The 26,959-nt window shown below is 58.8% G+C and overlaps 1 protein-coding gene across 1 annotated transcript in view; it reads right to left on the minus strand.

Annotated features, from left to right (window-relative positions):
* Positions 1–26,959, minus strand: part of USP43 (ubiquitin specific peptidase 43) — an 84,722-nt gene that overhangs the window by 34,632 nt on the left and 23,131 nt on the right. Inside the window, 1 exon segment of the mRNA XM_075903490.2 lies at positions 19,301–19,407. Within this exon segment, the coding sequence (XP_075759605.2) occupies positions 19,301–19,407 (107 nt within the window).

The following is a 26,959-nucleotide window of genomic DNA, read 5'->3' on the forward strand; positions in this document are numbered from 1 at the left end:
CCCTCTGCCTGGGAGAGCCCAGCTCCGGTGTGGGATCCCTACAGCACGGGGATCACACTGGAAAGGACCGGGACAGCTTGGACCTGCGGGTTCCCCTCCCGGTGCAGGGCCGCCGTGGTGCACGCTGGGTTCTCCGGCCCAGGCGGCGCCGAACCGACCTCGGCAATCCGGCTCCCCGGCCACACCTGGGGCCTCGCTATGAGGAAGCTCCTCCGGATAACCAGCCGGCCCCGACTTTGGTCAGTTCCAGCCCCTGGCTTCTGACAGCTCTCTCCCCACTAGAATAGAGCTGGACCCAGGCACGCGGAGGCACGGACACAGCCTGGGGGGGAGCCCCACCACACAACAGGCCGGCTCCTTTAACCTTTACCGCTGGGCTAGCCCTGCTCCCGAACCCTGGCGCTGCCTCCTGGCCGGCGCGGGGAGAGGAAGCCCCAAAGCTGGCCTGATGGCCGCAGATGCAAACGGATCCGAGGTGCCGGCTTTTCTGTCGTGCCTCTCGCAGCCTGGCTCCGATCCCCTGCCAGAGCGTCTCCCCATGCACCAGCGGGACGCCAGGCTGGTCACGCCCGGCCGGGGTGCTCGGCAGACTCCTGGGCCCCGGAGCTGATGCGAGGTATCCCGGCAGAGCGCCCATGCGAGGGTCACGGAGGGACCGTCCCAGCATCCGAGGGCCAGCAGCGTTCATGCGGCTGCTGAGCTGGGACCAGCTCGAGCAAGTGTTGGAAATCGGTTAGCGCGAGGACCACGTGGGCGTCACCAGACCTCACGCCAGCCAATCAGCTGAGGTGAACGGAGCCCCCTCGAGAGATCACGTCTGGGAGGCAGGAGTGACATGAGCTTGGGGCGGGGACCGGGAAGAGAAAGGGGCCATGCAGAGATGCAGCATGTTGAGCTCTGAGCCCCCACGGAGCCACAGAAAGGCGACAAACTCCCCGCATGCCCACAGCGTGCCCTAACACGGCCAGAGCACAGAAACGCCACTGGGGAATGCACCCAGGAGGCGGAATGGCAGCAATGAAGGGTGCGTGTGTACATGCGTGTGTATATGTGTGTGTGCATGTGCATGTGTGTACGTGTGTGCATGTGCATGCGTGTACATATGTGTATATGGGTGTGTGTGTGAATGTGTCCATGTGTATATGTACATGTATGTGTGTACATGTGTGCGCATGCGTCCCTGTGCATATGTGTGTCCGTGTGTACATGTGTGTGTGTGTGCATGTGCAGACACATTCAGGTGCTGTGCAGGGAGGAAGAGCTGTGTGTGCCTGTGTGCATTCAGCAGCCCTGCGGCTGTAAGGCAGGCGGAGGGTGTTCACGGGCGGCGGAGCGGCTCTGCATGTTTACGTGGCTCAGCCTAAGCCTACACTCACCTGCCGGGTAAATCGGCGGGTTCAGTCCAGCCCCCTCTGCTGCGCTGGCAGCCCCAGGCTGGAAGCCGGCTGCAGAGAATTCAGCCACGTCTCCCCTCCCCGTTTCTGGAATTCGCCGCTGTTTGCTCGCCCCCGCCGCCGGACAGCCAGGAGGCTCTGCACTCGCCCCGGTGCGCTTCCTTCCCTCCCTGCGCCCAGGGGCGCTCGCCGCAGGTCCCCGCGCGAAGGGAGTGCCCTGCTGGGTGGCGTGTGTCCAGCCAGCCTGCTGCGAGCCCTTTGCCGCGTACCTGCCCCGCCCATGTCCGGCGCCCCGGCGAACCCACTCCCCAGGCCGTCGGGGCCAAGCGGGGATTGGCTCTGGGGGCAGAACTGCAACCGGCCCGGAGCGGCTGTCTGTCCCTGTTCCGGTTTGCCGAGACCCGTCATGGCTGGGGGGCAGCAACAGAGCCCCGGGATCCCATCACTGCGCTCTGCCAGGGCTGCTCCATTCACCCCTCCTTAGCCAGGCACCTGTCGAGTGGCACCAGCTGGCTGTTCCGCGTCATCAGGGGCTGTTCCCTGGCTACTGGTCAGTGTGTGTGTGTGTGTGTGTGAGTGTGTGTGTGTGTGTGCACGTGAGTGTGTGTGTGTGTGCGCAGCAGAGGAGGCTGGACTGAACCCGCGGATTTACTCAGCAGGTGAGTGTAGGCTTAGGCCGAGCCACATAAACATGCAGAGCCGCTCCACCGCCTGTGAACACCCCCTGCCTGCCTTACAGCCGCAGGGCTGCTTAATGCACACAGCCACACACGGCTCTTCCTCCCTGCACACACCTGAATGTGTCTGCGCGCACACACACACACACACACACACACACACACTCTCTCTCTCCTGCCACAGCGCCGAGCGGAAGACAGACCCGGCCCCTTGCCTGCCGCTGGTCCATGGAACACGCCGTGGGAACGCCTACGAGTGAGCCCGCCAGCGGCTCCTCTCTGCCGGCCACTCGGCCACCCTACCGGGCACTGCACATTTCCATGCCTCTGCCCTGCACTGGCACCGGGGGGTGTCCATGCAGGCTGGCGCTGCAGGGCGGGGGTTGGGGCAAGGGCGGGGCTGGCACTCAGCAGATGGACTAGCCGGCGTGATGCCAGGTGCCAGGCAAGACCGTGGCCGGGTGGCACAGGGCGGGGTGGGGAGCGGTGGCCTGAGCTGGCTGAGGCAGGTCTGCATTGCTTCTGCAGGGGAGCTGTGGGAACGTCACCCCTCAGGTCTTCCAGCTTCCAGAGCTTTTCTTTTCTCCGCTCTTTATTTAGCCTGGCTTCAGCCTGGGACTGTCCCAGGTTAGAACGCAGCCACTCGCTCGCACCCTGCCACTTGCCTGTGTAGGTAGCCCTTTGGCCATTTCTTAGCAGGAGCAGATAGAGCCCGCCTTACCCCTGCTCCAACCTCTCCCCGGGGCTGCCTTTAGTATTGTCAGTAACATGGCCAACACAAAGGGGTCAGTGAATGACAGTGAAAGGCACTGATGCCTAGAAAGGCTTGAGCACGCAACAATCTGTGGAACTCCCTGCCACTGGATGCTGAGAAAGTCACGATTTCAGCAGGGGTTAATGAAGACAAGGACGTTCCATTTGCTCCAGGACACAGGCTAATTGCTCGCTGCTAGTGGGAAATAGCTCCTGGAAGCAGATTACCCAATAGCTACCCACTTTGGGGTCGGTTGCATCTTCCCCTGAAGCAGCAGAGTTGTTCCTGTAGCTTCTGTCTTGCCCCTCCCTGCCAGAGGTGACTGTCGTAAGTCTAGGCTAAGGGATGTGGGTCTGCCTGGGCGGTCAGTAATTACTGTGTGTGGCATCAGCACCCCACGGGCCAGGCGGGAGTCAGGACCCAGAGTTCACAGAACAAGCAAGTAGCCGGCCCCCGCCCCACGGCTGACTGTTTTTTCAGTCGCCTCCCTCCAGGAGCTGATTCCAAGGGGCGGTAAGCGAACGCCGCTGCCCCTGGATACGTTAGTGCCTCCGCTCTTCAGAGGACACGAGAAGCAGGAACACGGCAGCCTCGCTTGCTAGGAAGCAGGAAGGCAATCAGAGCAGTGACTGCTTTGATATCCCCGGCCCAATCGAGCTGCGGGAGCTGCCTTTGGTGACTAAAGCAAAGGCAGCTGCTTCCTGCTCCCCCTTTAGCGCTCAGCACGGGGCGCGCGGTCAGGAACCCAGCCGCCAAGGATGCAACGAGCAACCCCGCCAAGAGCCTGGCAGGGCAGCACAGGCCCCGGCAGCCGGCGGGGCTGGTGGCTCGCTGGAACCCCAGCAGGTGGGGGGCCAATTAAAGGCGGCAGCAGAGCAACGGAGAAGCTGAATGCAAGAGCACCTGACGAGCGTGGGCCGAGTGTCCCCCACGGCAGCACAGGCAGGGCAAAGGATGCAACAGCAAACTCCCCATCCTCAGTCTCTGCCCTGGGCCATGCCTCAGTTTCCCCAGGTATCAAAGGGCTAGCGCCACTGCTCTCCATTGAGACCCATGCACGTGGGGCGCCACAGGCTGGGCGGCCCAGCGAGCAGGCGCAGACAGACACCAGGGAGCAGGCCAAAGCGCGCAGGACAGGGAAGGTGACCTACATCCTGCAGGCCTGACTCCTGCCATTTCCCTCTTGTCCGCACGAATCGCACGTGCGCTCCCGCCCCTCCCCAGAGCGAGCTGCAGCCTGGCGACGTGACCTTAGCGGCCCCTGCGGAGACGAACCGCCCCGACCTGCAGACTTTCCACAGACACCTTGGTGCTCGGACGCCTGCCTCTGCCCCCGCCCTGTAGGGGCCATGACTCCTTGGCCCCGTGGAGTGACTCCATCGATCAACGGGGTTCCTCCACATTTCCACCGGCCCGGCTCAGCACCAGCCCTGGCCATGACTCAACCCACCCGAGGAGGGGTCCCGTGCACTTCTGGCTGTCCTTAGGGTGGCCCAATTAGCTCCGGGTGTCAACAGGCAAGCGAGGAAAGCCTCCGTCCATCACGTTATCACCCCCACGCTGTGCTCACGGCTCACCCACGTGCTGCTGCGCGGAGCCGGGGCCCAGCAGCGGCCAGGGCCCCACCCCCGGGCCGGAGGAGCTCGTCGCATCCCAGGGCAGCCCTGGGAAGCCCCCTTTTGTCCCACAGTGGCACCCAGCGTGCACGTCTCCATGCACGGGGCAAGCGCTTTGGCAGGTGAGTGCGGACCAGGCCGGGCGGGGAGGGGAGAGAGAGAACGGAGGCAAAGGGGGGTGACGTCGGAGCAGAGGGAAAATCAGGAAGATTCCAGGCAACGCCCGGAGCATCCTGCCCGGGGCGCCCACTGGTGCCAGCCCGGCGCAGAGGTGGGGCTGTTTCTGCTTCCTGCAAGGCACAGGTGCTATCCAGCTAGAAACCCGGGCCCCAGCGAAGGCAGCTGAGCTCCGACTACGGCCCCGCCGGCGACCTGCGCACAGAGGAAGACACAGGAACGCCCACAGGAGGCCGAGGCGCGCTACCTGGGGCAGGCCGGCCCAACCCCCATTACCCAGAGACCGGCTTACGCCTGGACGCATGCAGGCTGCTCTCCCCGCCTGCCCTTTGCAGGGGCTGGACCCGGCGCCCGCTGCAGCGCCCGCCCTCAGGAGCTCCTGACCTTTGAACGGGCTCGCTAGCTGGCCGCGCACACCTGTGTGGCGCCAGCCGGGGAGCCTCGGGGCGGAGCAGTCCTGCCACGCACACAGCCGGCACGAGCAGGCCCTGGCGCTGCCTCCAACGGGCCTTGTCCCCGGAAGGGCCCTGGCAGCGCTGGGGGGCTGTGAATTTCCAGTAGCTTTGGAGCACAGAGGCAAAGCAGCTTCGCCACCCTGGGCCGTGCGGCGTGCGGGCTGCCGGGCACCCTGGCGGGCCGGCTGTGGGCAGGCCAGACGCTGGGGGTTGACCGTTTGCATTCGCGGAGCCGCGGAGGTGCCGCTAATCTCCGTTCAGCGTTCGCAGGAAGGGCCTCGTCACAAAACAGGACATTCGGGGGCCAGCAGACGGACAGCACGCGGAGCGTTGCCTAGCAACGCCTCGGTGCAGCGTGTGCCCCACCTCGAGGAGCCCTGGCGTGAAAGCGGGAGGCTGACAGGCCTTGCAGATGGCTCCTGCTCACTCCCCAGGGTTGAACAGAGACGAATACCACTCTCTCCACATCTGAGGAAACTGAGGCACGAGCGGAGACTTTGAGAGGGTTCCATCTTCCGTTGTGTAGGGCCTGACAGGGCCAGGTGCTGAGGGCCCCTTGCTCCCACGGACATGCTCAGCAGCTTCCAGGATCAGGCCCATTAGGGCGAGAACTAGAATTCACCTCTCAATGGGAAGCCACTTTTATTTCTGAGGCTATGTCTATACTTGCGGCTTCTTGCCTCAGAAATATGCAAATAAGGCTAAGCGTGGAATATTGCCAAGCCTCATTTGCATACCTAATGGGCCGCCATTTTTGCAGAACTGGCTCTTGCGCCAGAAGGCGCTGTGCTGTCTACACGGCCCCTTCTTGTGCGAGAAATCCCTGAAATTCCTGAAAATACCTGGCATAACGGCATTGCACAAGAGGGGTTTTCTTGCGCAAGAAGGGCGTGTAGACAGCTCCTTCTGGCGCAAGAGCCTCTTCTGCAAAAATGGCGGCCCATTTGGTATGCAAATGAGGCTCCGCGATAGTCCACGCTTAGCCTCATTTGCATATTTCTGACACAAGATGCCACGCGTGTAGACACAGCCCTCGTGTCCTTCACATTTATTTGAAATGAAAAAAAATTAAAAACCTCTAAGGTGCTAGTCGACTTTGTGATTCACTAAACACGCCAAGCAGCCCTGGTTCCGAGTCGACCCAGCACTCGTGTTTGCGTCTGATTTTGCAGAATTGCCAGGGAATTGACAAATCAGTGCTTCCCACGGGGCTAGTCGAAAGAGTCCAAAAATCACCCCCCCTGCATTTCTCCGGGTCTTTCCTAAAAGTAGTTCTGAGCGCCAGTACCCGTAGCCAGGCCCCAGCTGAGAAGGAGGGTGTGACGGGTCTGTCCCTGTGTCTCTGGAGATCAAGGGAGGGGAGAGCCGCTGTTAATAAGACCATCCTGAGGGAAGGATGGCGAGTTAATGGGATCATGGAAAAGGAGATGACTTAGGAGCTCGAGATGGGCAGAAGCACCCCAGAGCCAACAACAGAAGCCCCCCGAGCTGACAGAAGACGGTGGCCAGGGAGGATGCCAGGAGTCGGGATCTGACATGCTCAGAGCATCCCTGTCCCACTCCGGGACCGAGTCAGCTGTCACGTGATGCTGCAGCTGGCTGCCCCGTTCCCTGGGCTGCGCCACGTGGCACGGCCCGCGAGCACATCCTTTGCAGACTCCAGAACGCTTCCGGCAGCGCCAGCAGGATCAGCCTCGTCCCAGGACCCGCCGCACAGCAGGGCTCGTTTTTCAGTGCTGCCCGACCTGTCGTGCTGCGGAATCGCCCAGGCAGCGGAGCCGAGCGGCACAAAATGAGCCACGGGCCCCTCCCCCACCCAGCTCACGCGAATGGAGTTGCACAACCCCAGAGGTTCATTGCTGGGTCTCCCGAGCCCTGGACCCCCCAGCGGAAGGACCCGGAGGGCGGCTTGAGCCTGGATTTGACACGAGAAATTCAAGGTCTTGTCGGTCCCGTTTCTCCCGGGGGGGCTCTATGGCTGGACCGGAAGCACTAGGACGACAATGGGCAGGACCGTGCGCCCAGCCAAGCCTCAGTGACCTCAGCAGTGCTGGATGAAGCCATGGGAAGGCCAGACACGAGCAGAGATGTCACACCTCACCCCCTACCACAGCAGCCCTCATACGCCATCAAGCTGCCCCCCCACCCGGCCCACGCTGCAGGCTCCCTCGCTCCAGCTCCAGCCTAACTCCTCCGAGCTTCCTCTAGGCCCCTCCTCGCAGGTGGGCGGCGCTCCCTGGAAAGCGATCTCGTTATGCGCCCTGGAAACCGTGTTTCTGCGAGGCCGCTGGGAAATCTACCAACAGCCGGGCAGCTGGTGTGTTGAGGCCTGTGGTGCAGCCCCAAACTTCCTTCTTGCTTCCCTGTGTGCCCACCCTTGGTCTGTACCAGCCCGTGTGTGTGTCATCCTCAGATTGTCAGGAGGAGACTGAACTTTTGGTTCTGCGTTTGTACAGTGCCTAGCACAGCAGTGTCCTGCTCTAAGATAGGCCTCCCTCCGCGACGGCCATACAATGTATTACTATTAGTACTAGCGAGGAGAAAGGATGTCTAGGCAGACGGGTTAAAAGTCGTGATTTGTTTTTGTCAACAGCTATTGAGATCAAACATCTGGAAGCTAGAAGAAAAGATCTCTTTAGTAAAGATTCAATGCACCACCACCTGCCGCCGCCGTTGGAGGCTAGGAAAACTCCCTCCTCCAATCTCTGGTCCTCCAATGAGACCTCCAGCAAAAATGAAATAAAATACAATAAAAAAGGCTTTCAATTAATTGCAGTTAACTCACGCAATTAACTCAAAAAACCTTATTCCGACTAAAAAAAAATGGTGATTAATCACAGTTTTAATCACACCTTTTAAACAATAGAATACTAATTGAAATCTATTAAATAGCTGTGAATGTTTTTCTACATTTTCAAATATATTGATTTCAGTTACAACACAGACTACAAAGTGTCCAGTGCTCACTTTCTATTTTTACTAGAAGATTTACCCGGCTTTACTCAGATCCTTAACTCAAATAAGTTCTGGTTTTCATCGTTTAAGTCATTGCTCTGGGGTGGGGCTGGGGAGGAGGAGTTCAGTATGCAGACTTCCCCAGCCCTTTCTCACCGGAGCAGCTTGAGGCTAGCTGAGAAGCATCTGACCATGGCAGCTGCAGCAGGTACCGCTGGAGGAGGGGTGCATGTCACTTGACTAGGGGACATACAGACAGACAGACACACAAACTCTGAAATGTACAGTAGACAGCTGTCCCTTTCTCCACCTCTGACCCCTGCTGGCTCAGTGAGGTTATAGCTGTCCCCGTGTCCATCTCTGGCCCTTTGCTGCCCCCCGTGGTCATTCATTAGTATAACCGTCCCTCCTATCAGACCCCCCTTCCCATTTTATGAGAAACAATCAAATTCCAGGCACATCCTATTGTCCTGGCACAACCAAACCCTGACCTTGCTTTAAGTTACGATAAGAGGGAAGTGCATCCCAAATGTGGCGGTCCTAGCTCTCATAGTTTAGGAGGATCAGAAGGGGAGCCGAGTTAGTCTGTAACAGGAAAAACTTAAAAAACAACAAATAGTCTGGTAGCACTTTAAAGAGTAACAAAACATGTAGATGGTATCATAAAAACAAACGGACATACTGCCTGATGGAAAGACACATTTCTAAAATATATAGATAAAGATTTTATTACAAATACATGCACTGTAAAATGATAAACAAAATAGTACTTCTCAATTCACCTCATATAAATACTGTTGTGTAATCTCTTTATTGTGAAAGTGAAACTCTTACAAAGGTAGATTTTTTTGCACTCAAAACCAAAACCATGTAAACGTTAGAGCCTACAAGTTCACTCAGTCCTACTTCTTGTTCAGCCAATCACACAGACACATTTATTTGATTGACAGGAGACACGGCTGCCTACTTCTCATTTACAATGTCACCAGAAAGTGAGAACAGACATCCCCCAGCACTTCTGTAGCCAGCCTTGCAAGATATTTACGTGCTAACATTGGTATGCTCCTTCATGCAATGGCCACCATTCCAGAGAACATGCCTCCGGGCTGATGATGCTCTTTAAAAAAAACCATGCATTAATAACATTTGTGGCTGAACTCCTTGAGGGAGAATTGTATGTCTCCTGCTCTGTGCTTGACCTATATTATGCCATATATTTCATGTTCTAGCAGGCTAAGACGATGACCCAGTACGTGTGCATCTTAAGAACACCAGCCCTACAGATTCGATGAAACACAGAGACAGGACCAATGTGAGGTTTCTAGAGAGAGCTACAGCATTCAACCCAGGTTTAAGAACCTGAAGAGCCTTCCAAAATCAAAGGAGGACGATGCTTTCAGAAGTCTTAAAGGATCGACACGTTGATGCAGAAACTACAGAACCCCACCACCAAAAAAGAAAATCAACCTTCTGCTGGAGGTGATGAAAATGAACATGCTCTGCATTGGACTGTTGTCAAGCAGAACCTGTCATCAGCATGGACGCATGCCCTCTGGCCTGGTGGTTAAAGCATGAAGGGACATACAAATCTTTAGCGCATCTAGCACGTAAATCTCTACAACAGTGCCATGCGAAACCCTGTTCTCACGTTCAGGTGACTTGTGAACAGGAAGCTGGCAGCTTTCTCTCCTGCAAACTGTAACTAAACATATTTGTCTGAGCAATTGTCTGAACAAGAAGTAGGACTGAGTGAACTTGTAGGCTCTAACGTATACATGGTTTTGGTTTTGAGTGCAGTTATTTTTGGTGCTTCATTCTACATGTGTAAGTTCAACCTTCATGATAAGGAGAGCGAACTGCAGAAATGGGAGAAGTGAAACATACTATTTCTTAGTTTTCCTTATATTTGTAATCAATAACATAAAGCGAGCACTGGGCACATTGCATTCAGTGTTGTAACTGAAATCAATCTATTTGAAAATGGAGAGAACATCCACAAATACTGAAATAAATGGTATTCTATTAACAGTGCGATTAACTGGGCAGTTAATCGTGATTAATTTTTTTAAATCGCTTGACAGCCCCAATATATACAGAACAAAAATATAGGATTTCTTAAGTAAACAAGAAAGAAACTTAAAAAAAGAATAAAATAAAACTGGCCAAATCCCAACTTTTCTGACCTTCTTTTCTCCATCATAAAGAAGCAAAAAAGTCACAAAAGTGCTTTGCTTTTCCCTGGCCTGCTCCCGCTTGGAAGAAGTAAACACGGGAATAATGAACATTGCCATTGGTTCCAAAGCTATCAGGCTAGAGCAGAAATGTCTGCCCTCTTCAAGTAACAAGGGGGAAAACTCCTAACAAGAGTCATTTTTTCTTGGCTACAGCATCTTGAAGGGAGCCCTCCATCAAAGCACCAGCCAAAATGAATATTTCATGCCAATCTCCAGCTTACCTCGCCATTTCTTTGCTTCTTTTTTTATACGTTCCTGCACTTTTCCTTTTTCTTGTTTAAAAAATGGGGGAAAAACATTAATTAAAAGCAAATCAAAATCCGTTTCTGTCCAAGCCCTAGTTATCCGTCACCTTCCAGACCCCCAAACTCTGAGGGAAGCCACGCTGCAAATTAATAGATCTTTCTGCAGATAGCCTGGCTTTGGTGCACAGATCCGAGCCGATAGGCTGATGCAAATGACAGCGCCCTTTCTTGCTCTACGGAGAGGAATTAATTGGCAAAGGATTGGCATGCCAGGCATGTCCCTCCCTGCTGCACCGAGGCAACAACAGGCACATGGGTCAGGATTCAGGTGTCTTCGCTGGCCAAGTGGGAGCGGGGGTATTTCCCAGGGCCCACCATAGCATGTAGCAGAGGTGCTACGAGAGTCTGCAAGGGCCAAGGACAGCTGGGGCATTTCTGGAGGGGCACTGTCATCCGCTGATAACTCTGCACTCCTCAAGAGAACAGACGCACACCATGGCCCAGAGCAGCGGAGGGCCACATGTGGCCCATTGGGGGCCTGTGTGGGGCCCACGAGACGTTTTGCTCACCGTTGCCCATGCACAGGGTTGCCAGATTCCCTCTGGTTTCTGTCTGCGTCGGTTTTGCCCTACCTGTGTGTGACGCAGTGCGGGTACCTTGCTGGTTGCTAGGCTTGGGCTGTGGGGGACCCCCACTGGCTGCTGCCTGTACCACGGCCCAGCAGAGTAGCTGATGGGACAGGGAGGTCACCTGTTCTACCAGTTACCCCCCCAGGGAGAGGAACAAAGGAAGGTGGATGCCGCCCCTGGCTGGGGGCAGGGCTGGAAGGGACGGTCTTTAGTTTCTGTCTGGGAAGCAGGGGAGAAGGAGCTAAGGAGGGGGGCTGGGATTGTAGGGCCCAGCCACCCCCCATCTCAAGGGGGGCACTGAGGCCTCCTAGCCCCAGTTCCTGTAACCAGATGACATCTGTGCTGTGCTGTATCCTGGAGAAGCAATAAACTCCCTCTATTCTACTGGCTGGTGGAGTCTGTTTGTGCCACTCTGTTTGTGCCACTCTGGTGCAGGAGACGGGAAAACCCCAACGCGCCGTCACACTGTGTTCCTAAAGCGACGCGCACGTACAGCCAGGACCGCGACACGAGGTACGTGCCAACTGCACACGCCAACTGCACACGCCAACCACGCGCTCCCTCTGCTCCAATCCCAGCGCGGCCACGGTTCTGTCGGCACCTCCCGCAGATTCAAGGTGAACCAAACTGCCCTACCCCAGAAGACCATCTTGGTTACAACAATCTTGCAGTCCCCTGAGATGGAGGGCATCACGCGGCCCCCTCACTCGCCCGGCACTGGCCTAGAGCCCCCCAGGCGGAGAGGAACCTGTGCCTACCTGCTTCAGGAGGGAGCCAGGCAATGGCTCCCCACACGGACAGCCTCCACGTTGCTAAGGCGATGTCTGCCCTTAAAACGGGCAGAGCTACCGCGCGGCGGCTGCGTTGCTGTAGACCTGCCCCAAGGCCGTCGTGAGTGGAAAGATTCTTCCCTCAGCCCTTGTCTGCTCCGGGGGCCAGGTTGTCTTTGCTACATCTTTTGGGGGGTGGATGTTTCACGTTCCAAGAGCCGCATCTGGGCCAATGTAACTTTTCAGTGTAAACTAGCCCCCAGCCATACCTTGGTCTTCTCTAGGAGCCGGAGGACCAAGGACTCTATGGCTGAAATCCTAGCCCTATTGGAAGTCCCACAAGACTAGGATTTCACCCTCTGAGGGCTGCTTAACTCCACAGGATGGTTGCTGGGAAGGGGAAAGGCAGGACAGGGTCCAGCAGGGGAGCATCTTCCCCCTCAGTAGGAGGGAAACCAGGCCAGGTTTTGAACCCAAAGGTCTTTGACAATTTCCCATCAGGCCATGAGCCTTCCCCAGGGGACAACTGCGCTGCTTCTCCCTGATCTGCGGGAGTCGCTGCTTGGGGAGCTCTCATATGGGTGCGCTGGTGAAACCCGGCAACACCCCGGGACGCCACAAACGTAAGGGGCCAGAAACATTACTGGTGCAAGTCCCCGGAAAGCAACAGTCAGCCCAGGGCTGGAGAGGCCCTGACGCTCTCTAGAAATGTCCCTACTGAAATCAAGCGTTCAGGACAAGTAGCCGAGGCCAAACCCGGGACTGTCCCATGCGCTCCCATGAGGTTTCCGCAGCATCTGAGCCTTTTCTCAGCATCCCCCGCCAGTAGACCTGAGTCCAACTTTGCAAGAGTGACTCCTGATCTTGCCTTTCCATTTTCGGGGGGCCCAGATCAGGAGGCAGCACCATCCCACGAACACTCGACTTGCTCAATATCAGCCTCGTTGCCACGTTTTGGCAGTAGCTTGCTACGAATGACGCAATAATGAGCTGTTCTCCGTCTTCCCCAGCTGCCCCGTGTGATTGGCCCCCTAGGTCACATGCTCTCTGGATGACTGAAATGTACAATAAACTGAGGCACCCGTGGCACAAACCTCCGCGTGGGCTCGTGTTCACGAGACTGTCACTTGCCAGGAAGGTGCTTGGGAACAAGTCATCTGACTATTTACGGGGTGGCCACACGGCGCTTTGTCCCCCTCTAGTGGTGGCAGGGCCACACAGCGGTCGATGAGCCGGCTACGGCTTTGGCAGGGCCCTTCGGCTCAGGCAATACAGAGGCTCATGCACTGAGATCCCAAGGTCCCCAGTTCAATCCCGACGGCCGACAACTCGCCCAGTGCCCCTCTGTGGCGGCACGTCGGGGTTCCCCGTCTCCTGCACCCCCGTAGGGCACGGACAGACTCCGCCAGCCAGTAGCGGTGAGGGAGTGTATTGCTGCTCCCAGATACAGCACAGATGTCATCTGGTTACAGGAACTGGGGCCAGGAGGCCACAGCCGCTGCCCCCCTTGAGACGGGGGTGGCTGGGCCCTACAATCCCAGCCCCCTCCCCTGCTTCCCAGACAGAAACTGACTCTCTCCCAGCCCTGCCCCCCAGACGGGGGTTGGTCTCCGCCTTCCTCCCTTTGTCTCTCTCCCTGGGAGGCGACCTGTCGGACAGGCTGGGAGCCCCTTGCCTCGTGATTCATCCGCTGTCCTGTTGGGCCGTGCTACAAACAGTGGAGGTCACCCACTGCCCAAGCCCAGCAACCAGCAAGGCCCCCCCATACCACACGGGGTTATGGAGCAGACAGCTCCCCCCACTACGTCACACCCTCTGTCACGAGATGAAGTGAATTTCCAGGTCTCAGCCACGCACACGTGCACGGATACACGAGTGCAGCCTCTGCTGTGCTCTAGGCACCCATCCTCTGTTGCCGTGGAGACGGTTGCCGTGGTACAGCGGAGATGCTCAGGTGAGGCAGTTTGAGCTAGTGGTCAGAGAATGGGAGTCCAGGAACCTTCCATTCTGCCCTGGACCCTTGGGCAAGTCACTGCCCACATTCCCCATCTGTAGCAGGGGCTATGCTCAGACCCACCTCAGCCCGGATGTGAATGTTGAACCGGTAAGTCTCCCGCTTAGCAGGTGAGGCTCGCCGGTTGCAGTTAACGGGGGAGCCTGTCGCGGGCAGGGGATGCTCTACGCCTCCTGGGGGCAGGTGGATTCTGCTGTGGAATCCGCCGGGGGACGCACCAGCCATTTCAAACCAGGCTGGATAAGGCATGCGTGGTACTCCAGGGAGTGAGCTGGACTGATGGGCCAGGGGAAATCAGACCAGCTCTAATTCCTCCCACATGGGATGCTAGTCACTGTGCAGGGGGGGAGAGGAATAGGGTGCTGTGACTTTACAACACAGCCCAAGGAAACCTTCCCCGTGGCCGGGCACAGCACGTGCCGCATTTCAGCAGCTCTTCGCATCTGCGGGACTTAATACGCCAGCAGATGACATCAGCAGCCCAGATAAGGCGCCTGCAAACCCACTAAGCCCTTTTCCGCGTGTCAGACTCAAGCGATGTCTAGGAGAGGGGGGCCGGCTCTGCGAGGGCCCATCCAGCTAGGGAAACGAAGGGTCTTTAGCAAACCTCTCCGCAAGCGCAGGGCCGTTAGCACCCTTTAAACACAGCCTGGCGCGGGGACCGCTAAAGACAATGGGGTCTCTGACCAGCGTGGGTCCCCTTGGGGGCTTTGCCAGCCCTCTAACCCTGCAACAGCTTATGCCAGGAGGAGCGTGTCTCCCGGCCCAGTGTCAGCCCCTCCCTGCACGTTTGCCGCTGTGTCCTCCAAAGCCCCCTTTGTTGGCATCACTGCACCTACACTGGGGCTGGGGGGGTTGCTGACTATCACAGCGACGGGGTGGGGGGGCTGTACCTCTGCCAAGGAAACTGTGCAGCATAGATCTGCCCCCCCCCCCCCCCCGACACAGTGACTCTGGCAGGCATCGAAGGGCAGACCTGGCCAGGGAGCTGCACCCGGTGGGGGGTGGCAAACACGAACCCCCCACGGGGCCGTACAGCTGGAAAGAGGAGAATTCTACACAGGCAGCGCATCGCCCTCCCCGCACCGTGGCCAGGCCACTGCGGCCCCTAGTCATCCCCCGTGGCTCAGGGACCCGGGACACATGGCCCGTCACCGGGTTGTGCGGGGTTGCAGCAGGCTGGCCACTCGGGGCTCGCGCTGGTGGGAACACGGTCTCGGTGAAAAGGGGAAGCCCGTGTGTAGATGTGGCTGCTAGCGGGCGCTGGCCGGCCACGAGGCAGGACTGCCACAGGCCCCATCTACTCTGGGCTTTCAAAACAGGCCAGCCCCCCTCTCTCCCACAGCTCTTTTACTCCCCCCTTTGGTGCTCTGCCAGGCCAAGTACGGGGGAACTGCTGGCATCTTGTCACTGCTGGCCGGGCGGACTTGTCCGCTGTGACATCGTCTGCCCCACCCCTGCCCCTCTGCCAGACCCCGGGGGCCTGGGAAGCTGAGACGGCGCCTCCCCCCCGGGCCAGCAGATCCCTGCTTGAGTGGGACACACCCCCAAATCCCACCCCACGGGCTCCGGCCTCCCTGCGAGGCTGGCACCGGTTTCTGCGTGCCGATTGTCACACAACAGCCGGACAACAAGCGGGGCTTCGAGAGAGCTCCCAGAGGCCCCCCCCCTCCCCAGCAGGGCTGTCTACAGAACACACCAGGAGGGGCTGGACAGCCTGTTCAGGCACCAGCACCATGCGCACTCCCTGCCCCCCGCTGAGCACCCTGAAACCCAGCCTGGATGCAAGTGCCGCGCTGCCTGTCACCCACAGGTAACCCCCCCCCCCGCAGCAAACCCTGCGCCCCAGCTCCCAAGGGAAGGCCCGGACTCTCCAAGGTATTTAGGCACCGGCCTTCCATCAATTTCAATGGGAGTTAGGAGCCTAAACACCAGTCAGGGTCTAGACCAAAACCTATCACCGTGCAAGCTGGCAGGGGACTTGGGGCAAGACGAATGTAACGAAACAGCCGGCCTGGGGCCTGGCTAGGGCGAGGAGGCACCAGAGCAGCCTTGGCAAAGTGCCAGGGCATCTTTCTGGCCACAAGGGGTTGGGTCCTCTCTCCTCTCCTCCCTCCCCTCGCACCCCAACAATGCCACCTCCAGCAGCACAGAGACCCTGTAAATTCCCCGGGGCCGGGGCCGGGGCCGGCTCGGGGAAAGTTCCTCTGCGGAGCTGCGAAGGCCACTCCCCGGGCCTGAACAACAGGGCAATCCTGCTTTGAGTCTACTTCTTGGCTTATTCATTAACCACGGTGGATTGTTTACGGGGCGCTGCCAAGGTGCTCGCTGCTGTAAAAACCACCCTGCCCGGCCTCTTGGCGCTCGCGGGCGAAGGGGACTCGCAGCGGGTGACAGAACACGCACTAGGCCCTTAAGCCCCAGTCAAGTCTTGAACTCTACCCACAAGAACAGACAGGAACTGATCCTGGTGGAGCGGTTCCTTGGCTTTGCAGAGGGCGCTGACTTGCCCGGCGTGGCGCTGGGTCCTGGCAGTACATGCTGGGATTTCTGGCACACACAAAGGATTTCCTCTGAGCACATCTGAGATGAAACAGACCCCTTGGATTCTTTACTCTCTTCCCAGCCCCCCTCCATGCCCAGAGATAAGGCATAGCAGAGGAACCTCGTCACCACCACAATCTCCTAGGCTAGGTCTACACTGGGGACCAAGTTGAGCTAAAGTAATCAACTCGTGAATAGCGTAGCTAGAGTCAGGGTATCTTAATTCGACTTACCGGGGCGCCCCACTGCAGAGGGCTGATGGGAGAAACTCACCCATCAACTCACCTTCCTCAGACGTGGTAGAGTACCAGAGTCGGCGGGAGCGGGAGCGGTGGTCAATTGAGCAGGTCCTTACTAGACCCGCTAAATCAATCCCAGGAGATCAATCTCTGCAGCCTAAGTGGAGACAGGGCCTGACCACTTAATCAACCAAGATCCACCTGACACTCCCTGAGTCTTCACTTTGCAATAAGCTATGCGAATGCCCATCAACTGTGTCCTGACTACGCCTGTGTTCCCTGACCTACCCGCTCAGAGTCAAGGGTGGAACCCTAGAGCTCTTTGCTTTACTCTCCTATGGAGTTTGGCTGGTGCAGAATCACCACGTTTCTCTCCATTGTCTCCGAAAAGTGCAACAGCCCTTCTCCTCCTTCTGGCTTAACAAATGCGCTTCCCTCCTGCCACATGGGCAGCCACCTCTGGGGTGGGACATGGGAGCTTTCCAACACCCGGACCAGGAAGCGAAGAAAAAACCGAACACCGCAAAGAAACGTCCGGGGGCCAGATGGAATATGTGAACACCCCCAGCTGGGGGTAGGTAATGCCCTTGAGTACAGGGTTATTTGTCCCACGGGGCCTTACAGGAGAGTGCCAGCCACCCGGGCCAACGCTGCCCTCGGCTTTGGCTTGAAGGGCTCCCGTCCAAGCACAGCCAGGCCATGGAGCCGGCAAGCCTCCCTCGAGGGTTGTCCCTGGGCAATAGGTCCCTTCATGCCCCCTCTGCCACCCTGGCCAGGGAGATCGTTGCCAGCTGATTCCTAAATGGGTCTGTACCGTCCGTTCCCGCTCTGCCTTTCGGATCATTCCCACGCAGGCGGGGATGGTGGGAAGCCCCTACATCTCTCAGTGAAGCCTCTTTCCTGGCCCCACGGCGGCTCTGAAATGCAGCCTGCGGCGCGAGCGGCAGGGGGGCAGATGCCTTTGTGGCCAGCTCGGGATGACACAGCAGGTGGATTCCTGCCCCTTGCAAAATCCCTCGAGGAACGTCCTTAGCACAGAGGCCACCAGGCGGAGAGTTCTTGTCTTTTACCGCAGCAGGCTGCCAGCGCGCCCCGGGCTGCAGAGCGGCTCAGCGCGTCGAGCAGGAGTCGTGTGGATGTGGGGGCAAGCAGAAGCCAACAGAGCTAGCAAGTGCCAGGGAAGGGCGACAGCCGCGCTTCCTGGCCCGGCCCCAGCTGTTACATTCCAGCCATGCCTGCGGCTCCTCGGGGATCTCTCCTCCTGCTCCTGGCTCGGCGAACGGTCTCAGCCTGGCAGCCGACGCGGGTTCGGATTTCACTCTGTGCCCCCAGGGCCAGCTCCACGCCCCTTACGCCCACGGGTGCCTGGCGGGAGGGAAGTTAGCTGCCTCCTCTCCCCCGCACTCCCCATCCAGACTGTGCTTCCTGCTGTGCACCACAAACAGCCCAGGCCCAGGGATGGCGGGGGGGTCGCCCAGGCGGGAGGGAGAGCAAAACTCAGCCCGAGATCGTGATGGCTCCGGGAGAAGCCGCTTCAGAGGGAACAGCCAGAAGCCGACGCTGGAGCACGCCGCCCCCTCGGTTGGCACCGGCCCGGCCCAAAGGGCGCCCTGCTGCTGGCACCTTTCAAATGCAGCATGAAGCCCGGGTCCTGCCCCGGGGGGGGGGGGGTATTAAGTAAGATTCAGGGTGGCAACGGGGTCAGATTTCAGGCTGGGCTGTGACACTGCCCCCTGCGCTTTCAGCAGGATGCAATAATCTTCATGCCGGTCGGCCCCGCAGCGTTGCTGTGGGCTGCTGAGTAGCGGCCCCGCTCCTACCCAGAGGTGGCTTCATGTGACCGCTAGGGGAAGCCCCTCCTGCCGCCTGGCTGGCGCGATCAGTGCGGCGCTGGGGAGGCGGATGCAAGGCAGCAGCGAGGTGCCGGTCGCACGGTCGCCTCCTCGGGGCCCTCCCAGCTCATTCCCAGCCGACAGGCCCAGGTTTCAGGGCTCTGCCCCGAGGAGTCTCTCTCTGTCCCCCGCAAGGCGACGGACTCTGTTCACAGGCGGGAAGGGGTTTGCTAACCGGCCACTGCCCCCGCCGCTGGAGAGGGAGGGTGGCGCATCTGCAACGCAGCCCCTTCGCTGGGCACCCTTTGCAAACTGGGGGTGGGGCGGTGTCCTGCCTGCTGGCTGGGACATCATGCAAGCATGTGTCTCTGCAGGTCCCCCCGTGGCAGGGGGATTGCAGGCCAAGCGCCTGGCACTGAGGAGCGGCTGATTTCACTGGCCTCTTCCCTCCTACCCCCGGGCATCCCACTTCGACCAGCAGGGAGGAGCGAGAGTCTCCCCATGCCAGCCAGGCCAGCCGCTCCCCCCAGACGCTGCTCTTATTCCCAGAGCGCCGAAGCCCCGAAAGATTCCTGTTCCTCGCCCCCCGCCCTGCCCGGGCACCTATCGGTGATGCCCAGCACGACGGCGCTGGAGGTGCCAGGCAGCTGACACGGCCCGGGTCCTGCAAGGGCAGGCTCTGGATCCCAGCTGCTCCTACCCCGCTCGCTGCTCAGCCTGACCCGAACTGGGTGGGGCAGGAAGGGTTGCCCCCGCTCCGCTTACCGGTACTGGGCTTGGAAGTGGTTCTGCACGAAGCTCTGGCTGCTGGGAGGCCGGGCGGCCGGCTGGGGGCTGCCGGAGTCACAGATCTCATCGGGGCCGGCTTGGGGCTGCAGAGAAACAGAGGGGGTTATGGAGACAAGGGGAGGGGCTGAAAGGCACCCGAGTCCCCATGGCGCACCCTGCCCTCCTCCCCGCTGCCCCCGGCCATTCCTCTGATGTTCGGCTGCCTCTCCGCCCCGTCCCTGCCCTGCCCCTCCACAGCTCGGCACGCAGGGCGGGACCCCGATCCCCTTCGGACCAGGCTGAGGTGTGAGTCACACAAGCCCTTGGCCCGGCCCCGGGGCTAAGCGCCTGTGCCCCGTGGGGGTCGGACTAGAGGATCTAACATTCCTTCCGGGCCTGGTCTCTGGATTGGCACTGACAATGGGCCGGCTGCTTGTGAGCCACACAGCCTGCCTGCGGCTCTGGGGTGCGCGCCCATCTGCCCTTGCAGGGAGAAAGCACGCGAGGGCCAGGAGATGGGACAGCGCAGCGGAGAGGGGAGGCGAGATCGGCATTTGGAGAGCAGCACCGCGTCTCTGGGACAGCAATGCAAAACACACACAGCGTCCACCCAAGTGAAACCCACCGGCTGCGGGGCACAGACCCGGCTCACCGCCCCCCCCCCCCACAGAGCAAAGGTACACAGGGACCAGCCCCTCACAACCCCCTGGGTGCCTGTTGGATGTGATGTCTGCTAGCAAGCAGCTGTCTGCTTTCACACACCCCTCCGGGGAGGGGAGAAAAAGAACTAGTGAGTTTGAGGAGTGTGCACGTGTGTACACAAGGGTTGCTGTGCATGCATTAGTGTGTGCGCATGAGAGCTGCTCTCCGTGCATTGGTGTGTTTGTGAGAACAAGGGTTGCTGTAGGTGCATGAGTGTGTATGTTTGTGCACAAGTGTGTGTTTATGTGTACCAGAACTGCTGTGTGTGCACACAGGGGTTGCTGTGTGTGCAGCAAGCACAAGTGGAAGACGGTGCCAGGTGGGCATTAAGCTGATGTAAGTGATTAGAAACTGAGCACGAACGCCAAACACCAGCTGGGGTGCAGGTCTCAAGGCAGATGGGACGCAGGGCTCAGTGACCAAGGACATGAGGCCTTGCATTTCCATGGTGCCTTTCATATCCAGAGAGCTGAGTGTTTACAAACCCCAGTGAATTCTGCGCAGTGCCCCATAAATGTGTCCATTTTACAGAGGGGTAAACTGGGGCAAGAACGAGTCGCATGACGGACTTGTCACAGCTGTTGAGTCACTGGCGGATCTGGGAACAGAAGCCAGGAGCTCCAAGCCCCAGGTCCCTATCGGAGCCCCGACCCATGCTAGCTCCGTTAGGATGTCCTGAGAACAGTGAGCTGTAGGGCTGCCCTACAGGAACAGCAGCAGGAAGGGGGACATGAACCCATTCCTAACGATTTTCACCTTGCACCTCAACACAGCCTGCCCCTCTCGGGTGGGGGTAATTCCTTGGAGCCCTCGCGCCGAGACCATGGTGCAATTCAATGAACGGCCCCAGCGTGCTCGCAAGAGTTCGACTGCGTCCCCTGCACGTTTCGAAAAGACAAAGGGGGCGGGGTAGTGCCTCCAACCAGGGGAAGAGCCAGTTTCCATATCACCCTGCGAGGGGGCAGCTGGCAAAGCCGCTGGAATTAGGGGCAGCACCTGCCCCGGCTGCGGCTGGGAGAAAAGAAAGGAGGAAGAAAAGGGACATCGGGTGGCCGAGTTAACCCTCCCTGAGCACCGGCTCCTGGCTCTGTCGCTGCAGAAGGAAGTGCAGGGAACTGATTGCAGCCTGGAGTCTCTACAGGACAGCCGGCAGCCCTCCGGCCAGCAGCCCCCCCGAGCCACGAGCTACCACCCGCCTGACAAAGGACCAAACCCTGCTGCAAAGAGGGTCCCTTCGAAACCCAGCGGGAGCAGCCTGCCGGGCGTTCGATGGAACAGGGGCTCACGGGGTTCCCAGCACCAGGCACCGTCCACCACGCTACAGTCGGGTTTGGTCCAGAGACCTCGGCTTAGCACCATGGCGAACGCACCCTTGACCTTCCATCCCAGAGAATGCCTTTCCTGAGCCAGGCTTGGTTCCAACAGCATCCCTTGTTCCCTCCCCTTGAGCTGGGGAGAGTGTCAGAAGGGTCCCCCAGGATGGGGAAAGGGGAGGAGTTCCAGGAGACGGGTTGCTGTTGCTACAGGCAGACCCAGGTGTGGACGGGGCGCGGGGGTGACATCTGGCCCCTCCCTCTGGCCCAGTGTGGCCTGGACAACTCTCGGGAGCAGGACAACGAAGGCCCAGGGCTCAGGACACGCGCCAGTATCCTCCGTCTGCTCTTCCTGAAAATCCCCCCGGCTCTGTTGAAGGACCCAGGAAAGGCAAAGCGGATGGAACAGCCCCGCCCCTCCCCTTCTCCTCTGGCCCACCAATTCGCCCTCCCAGCCCAAATGCCATTCATCCCTGGCCAGGCCGGCTGCCGCGTTCTAGAGAAGGGGGCAGGTTATACTTACCTGCTATTGGTGAGAGACGCTCAGCCACACACAGACGGACACGACAGCCCTGCCCCCAAGAACTGACAGGCAAAGCCCAGATGTGCAGTGCAGAGGGGAAGGGACTTGCCAAAGGTCACACAAGTCGTCAGTGGCAAAGCTAGGAGAACCCAGGCGTCCCGCCCCCTCGCCTTGTGCTCTGCCCACTGGGTCGTGCTGCCTCTAGCAACTCACCTGTACTAAAACGCAGCCTCTTCCGTCCAATGAGCAGCCCACATTCGGATGCTCCAACGCCTGCGTCAAGGGCCCGCCCTTTACCAAACCGCCTCTCACCCCCCTTCGCTCCGCAGGGCGCATTCACGGCTCCGGGCTGCGATTCGCCTCGCTGGATTTGCCCTCTCCGCAGGCTGACACAGCCACAGACCGCGCCGCGTCTCCCGGCTCCCCTCACACGATGGAACCCGCCGCCGGGACTCACAGCGCTTGACGTGTCCATCGCCGGAGGCGAGAGAGCGCCAAGGGACCGGCGCAATCTGGCCCAGACAGAGGGCTAACGAATTCTGCCATCTGCCCCCAGCTCCACAGGGGCGCGCGTGCTGCGTTTGAAATGGGGATGAGCGGCGAGGTCTTTCAAGGACACAGCGGACGCCCAGCCGGGGCTGCGTTACAGCCACGGCACCACGCGCCCCCACCCCCATGCACCCTAGAGCCCCGGGCCCCGCGGGTGGCCAGGCCGTGGTCTGCACGGGTGTAAATGCCTGGGCTCTGCTCCAGGGAAGTCACAGTCACCACAACAGTGCAGGCCTGGGCTGGACGCTGGCAGAGAGCAGGAGCGATCCGGCCCCACCTCCGCGCCCTCCCCTCCTCCCCTTCCTGTGTCCTTGCTTGGCTCAAAGCTTTCCCTCGCGCCCCGTCTCCACCTGCGCCTGAGGGAGCCGGGCCCGCCAGGACTGCAGACTCAGGCTGGGCTCCAGTCCACTTTCTCCTCAGCTAGTGCGTCTGGGAGTGGGGGGGCGGGGGCGACAGCGAGAGCCCTAACTTCAGCGGGCGCCGCGGCTGCTCTGAAAAGCAGCCCCATCCGTAACACGGCTACCGCCATATAGAGTCCAACAGGCGCATCCGAGGTCCCCGAGGCGGCTCCGGCCGGCTCCGGCTTGTGCGCGAGGCAGAGCGGGACGGCTCCGGGCAGCACAGAAACGTGGTGGGATGAGGAAAATCGTGGTGGGGGAGGGGGCACTATAGGTGCACAAACGTGTCGAATCAAAGGCAGTAAAATCTTAAACGGACTAAAGTGTTCCACAGAATGTCTATGGCCGGCCAGCCCGTGCTCTAAGAATACGGCGATAGGGCCCGAGTACCGAACACCTGGCCAGGATGCCGAGAGGAACAGAGAAACGCTTAGGGAGACGAGGGAGGAGAGGCAAGTAAAAACTTGATGCCGGGGGGGGTTTGCAATGGCCCCATATTACCTGGGTGACGGGAAGCAAAGATAAAGTTTCTGGACACTTGAAATGGCTGCTTCTTGGAGCAGCAAGTCCGAGAACCCACCAGAGGAGAAGTAATTCTCAATCCGGGATTTGACCCCCAGACTACTCAGTAATAGTGACCGTAAAATAATTCAACTTAACATCCCTGTGGCGGGAAAACACCTCGGCAGTCCAACACGATGGCAGTAAGTTGCGAAAGGGGAACTACACAAAAATGAGGAAGTTAAACAGAAATTAAAAGGTACCGTGCCAAAAGATTTGATGATGATAGAAATGTAGCTGTGTTAGTCTGGTGTAGCTGAAACAAAAGACAGGACTATGTAGCACTTTAAAGACTAACAAGATGGTTTATTAGGTGATGAGCTTTCGTGGGCCAGACCCACTTCCTCAGATCAAATAGTGGAAGGAAATTGTCACAACCATATATACCAAAGGATACAATTAAAAAAATGAACACATAAGAAAAGGACAAATCAAATTTCAGAACAGAAGGGGAATTGGGGGAGGGGGGAGATAAATGTCTGTGAGCTAATGATATTAGAGGTGATAATTGGGGAAGCTATCTTTGTAATGGGTAAGATAATTAGCGTCTTTATTCAAACTTAGGCATAAAGTGTCGAATTTAAGCATGAATGACAGTTCAGAGGATTCTCTTTCAAGTGTAGTCTTATATGAGAGACTTTTCAGCTTGGAAAACAGATGATTAAGGGAGGGGATAAGCAGGGGCAGCTCGTCCATACAGGCGAACTAAGCGGTCTCCTAGGGCGCCAAGTTAAATGGGGCGCCAAATGGTGGCGCAATATCATTGAGGGGTTTGGAGGGGGGGGCGCCGATTGCCTGGTTCGCCTAGGGCGCCAGTTGCTGGCAGCTAGTCTAGGGCCGCCCCTGGGGATAAGAGGAAGGTCTATAAAATCATGACAAGTGTTGAGACAGTAAATAAGGGAGGTATTATTTACTCCCTCCAATAGTTTTGGTTTTATTTTGCCAAATGAAATTAATAGGCTGCAAGTTTAAAAGAAATAAAAAGGATGTATTTCTTCACCCAGCACCTAGTCAACCTGTGGAACTCCTTGCCAAAGGATATTGTGAAGACCAGGACCGTAACAGAGTTAAAAAAAACCTAGATACATGCATGGAGGTTACGTCCATCCATGGCCATTAGCCAGGATGGGTAGGGATGGTGCCCCTGGCCTCTGTTTGCCAGAAGCTGGGAATGGGCCACAGGGATGGGTCACTTGTTCTGTCCAGGGCTAGATGGAGTGTGCGTGACCCTCTGGCTGCTCTGACGCGGCGCTCCCCCTGCGCACCGTGGCGAGTAGATTCCTGACACCGGCGGGGGGGGCTGTCTGTGTGGGGACCACGAGTGACAGGGAGGGAGCGTCACAGCCGTGGCCTCGCCTCAGGAGGCCCGAGGGGCGCACGGGGGAAAGGAGGCGGTCCGGGGTCAGTGGGGAAAGCATCTCTGCTGGCGGGCACGGCTCCTGCGGCCCCACTGGGAAAGCCCCAGGGAGCTCGCAGTGGGATGGCCCTCCGTAGAACCCAGTCAGGCTCCTTCCTCAGGCGCTCTGTGACCAACGGGAGGGGAGGCTCAGGGGCTCGCCGTCCTTCGGAGGCATCAGAGACACCCGGGCGGGGGCCAGGTCCCGCTTGGTGCCGGATCCATACGTGCTCGGAGTCTGTTACCGGCCCCGCCAGGGACCTCTCGTTCCCCCAGCAGCAGGCCCTGCTGTTAGCCCGGCTCAGTTCCCAGGGCCGCACATGCCTGCATATGTGTGTGTGCACGCGCGTGCCTGCATGTGTGTGTGTGTGTGCGCGTGCCTGCATGTGTGTAAGTGCGTGTGTGTGTACACGTGTGTACGTGCCTGCATGTGTGTACACGTGTAAGTGCCTGCGTGTGTGTGTGTGTTTCAGTGACATGCCCGGCGAGGGGCAGGCAGAGAGGCTGGTGTGTGGGGAGAGGACGGAGACGCGCGCCAGAGACAGAGGGGCTCTCTTGCAGGGTGGAGCAGAGAGCTGCCCGCCAGCACACGGCTGCTACACGCATGCAGATGAGAAACCCAGGAATCCAGCGTGGCGGGAAGTGGGGAGACCCTTCTGCAGCCCGGTGAGAGGACACACATGGGGGGGCCGAGTGCCACTGCAGACACAGCTACTCTGCAATCTGCCCCCACCCGCCGAGCTAACAGCCAGACCCCAGCGCACTCCGACAGCCCTCCTGGACGCGGCGGGATTTGGGGGAATGAGCGGGGAGACCCAGCCGGGCCGAGAGCCCGGAGCACAAAGGTGCAGCAGCGATGCCAGCCCCCTGGGGACACGGACTGCAGCTCACACCCCCAAGAGCGGCTCCGACTCCCAGGGCATCTCGACCCAGCCCCGAATGGCGCCGCTTGCTGGAAAGCCCCCGACGTGCGGCTCGTTCTAGCCACGGGGGGGGCGAGGGGGCGAGGGCTCTGCCGACACTAACTAACCACTGTCAGGAGTCAGCCGTGGCTCGCGGCCGTGAGCTAGAGACAAAGCTCCCGGCAAACAGCCCCGGCGGCTGGCCCGGCGCTCAAACAGCAGCCAAACGGTCCAGGAGCCAGGCTGCTGGAGCGCCGCCCGGGGAGATGTTCACAGCCAGGGAGAGGGGTGAGGCTGAGAGACCCGCTCGGAGGAGCCATCCCCGGCTCTGAGCTAACGCAGCTGGAACGGAGACGAGCCAAGAGAGGCCAGCGGGGACGGAGCCGGTGGTTAGAAAAGCCCCGGACTCTGTACTAGTGGCACAGAAGGAGGGACCGCGCCAAGGAGAGAGGGGGCTCGTACCTGCCAGCCGCACCCGCGCCAACAAGCACCTGCCCGTGTCTAGCCTCCTCGGCAAAGCCCTCGCCGCGCTCTCCGGCTGCCACGGAGATTCGGTTCCACCGGCAGCCCCGTCCCCGCCTCGGGTCTCTCGCCCTGACAGAACACCCCCACCACCTTGGCTCCCTCTCCTCCTCCCACCAGCATACGCCCCGGACCCGACAGACCCGGAGAAGAAATTCCGAGCTGGGAGATTCCTGCCTCCCCTCCCCAGCAGGGAAGGGCCAAGAGTCTTAAAAGAGAGCGCTAGCTCAGAGAGGAGAGGCTGCGGGTCACAGCCCGGATGAGAGAGCAGGAAGCAGCTCTACAGGCGGACACGCATTTGGTTCCTCCGCAGAGACACTGATGTGCTAACAGGAAAATCTCAATCGCAGGCGTCAGGTCACAAGCAAACTCTTCCGTGCAGGGATAAATCAAACCAAGAGACAGTGAAAAATTACACGTCCCCAAATCTCCATAAACCTCAGATTTATAGGGACCCAGGGGACAGAAAGAAAAATACGACAGAATCCTGAAAAGCCCATGGATAGAAAATACGAGCAATGCTTTCTCGAACCAAAAAAATCACCGCGGTACAGCCGGTGGCATAAATCGAGAGCTGGGAAAGTTAAATGGCATTTTTAACACACCTGTCAAGGACTCTAAGTAGGACATCAGTGGAAATATACAGAACCCAACAGAAAAGGGAAAAGAGAGCAGAGCTGGTTTAAGAGGGATTGTATTAAGAATATAATAAGACAATGAGAGTGCTTCTTAACCCAGAGATCGTGGTCCCAGACCTCCGATTCCCCTGCCAACACCAACCACAGGGGCA

This window comes from Pelodiscus sinensis, chromosome 20, assembly GCF_052426305.1.
Source record: "Pelodiscus sinensis isolate ZL-2025 chromosome 20, ASM5242630v1, whole genome shotgun sequence".
In the NCBI taxonomy this organism is placed as follows: Eukaryota; Metazoa; Chordata; order Testudines; family Trionychidae; genus Pelodiscus; species Pelodiscus sinensis.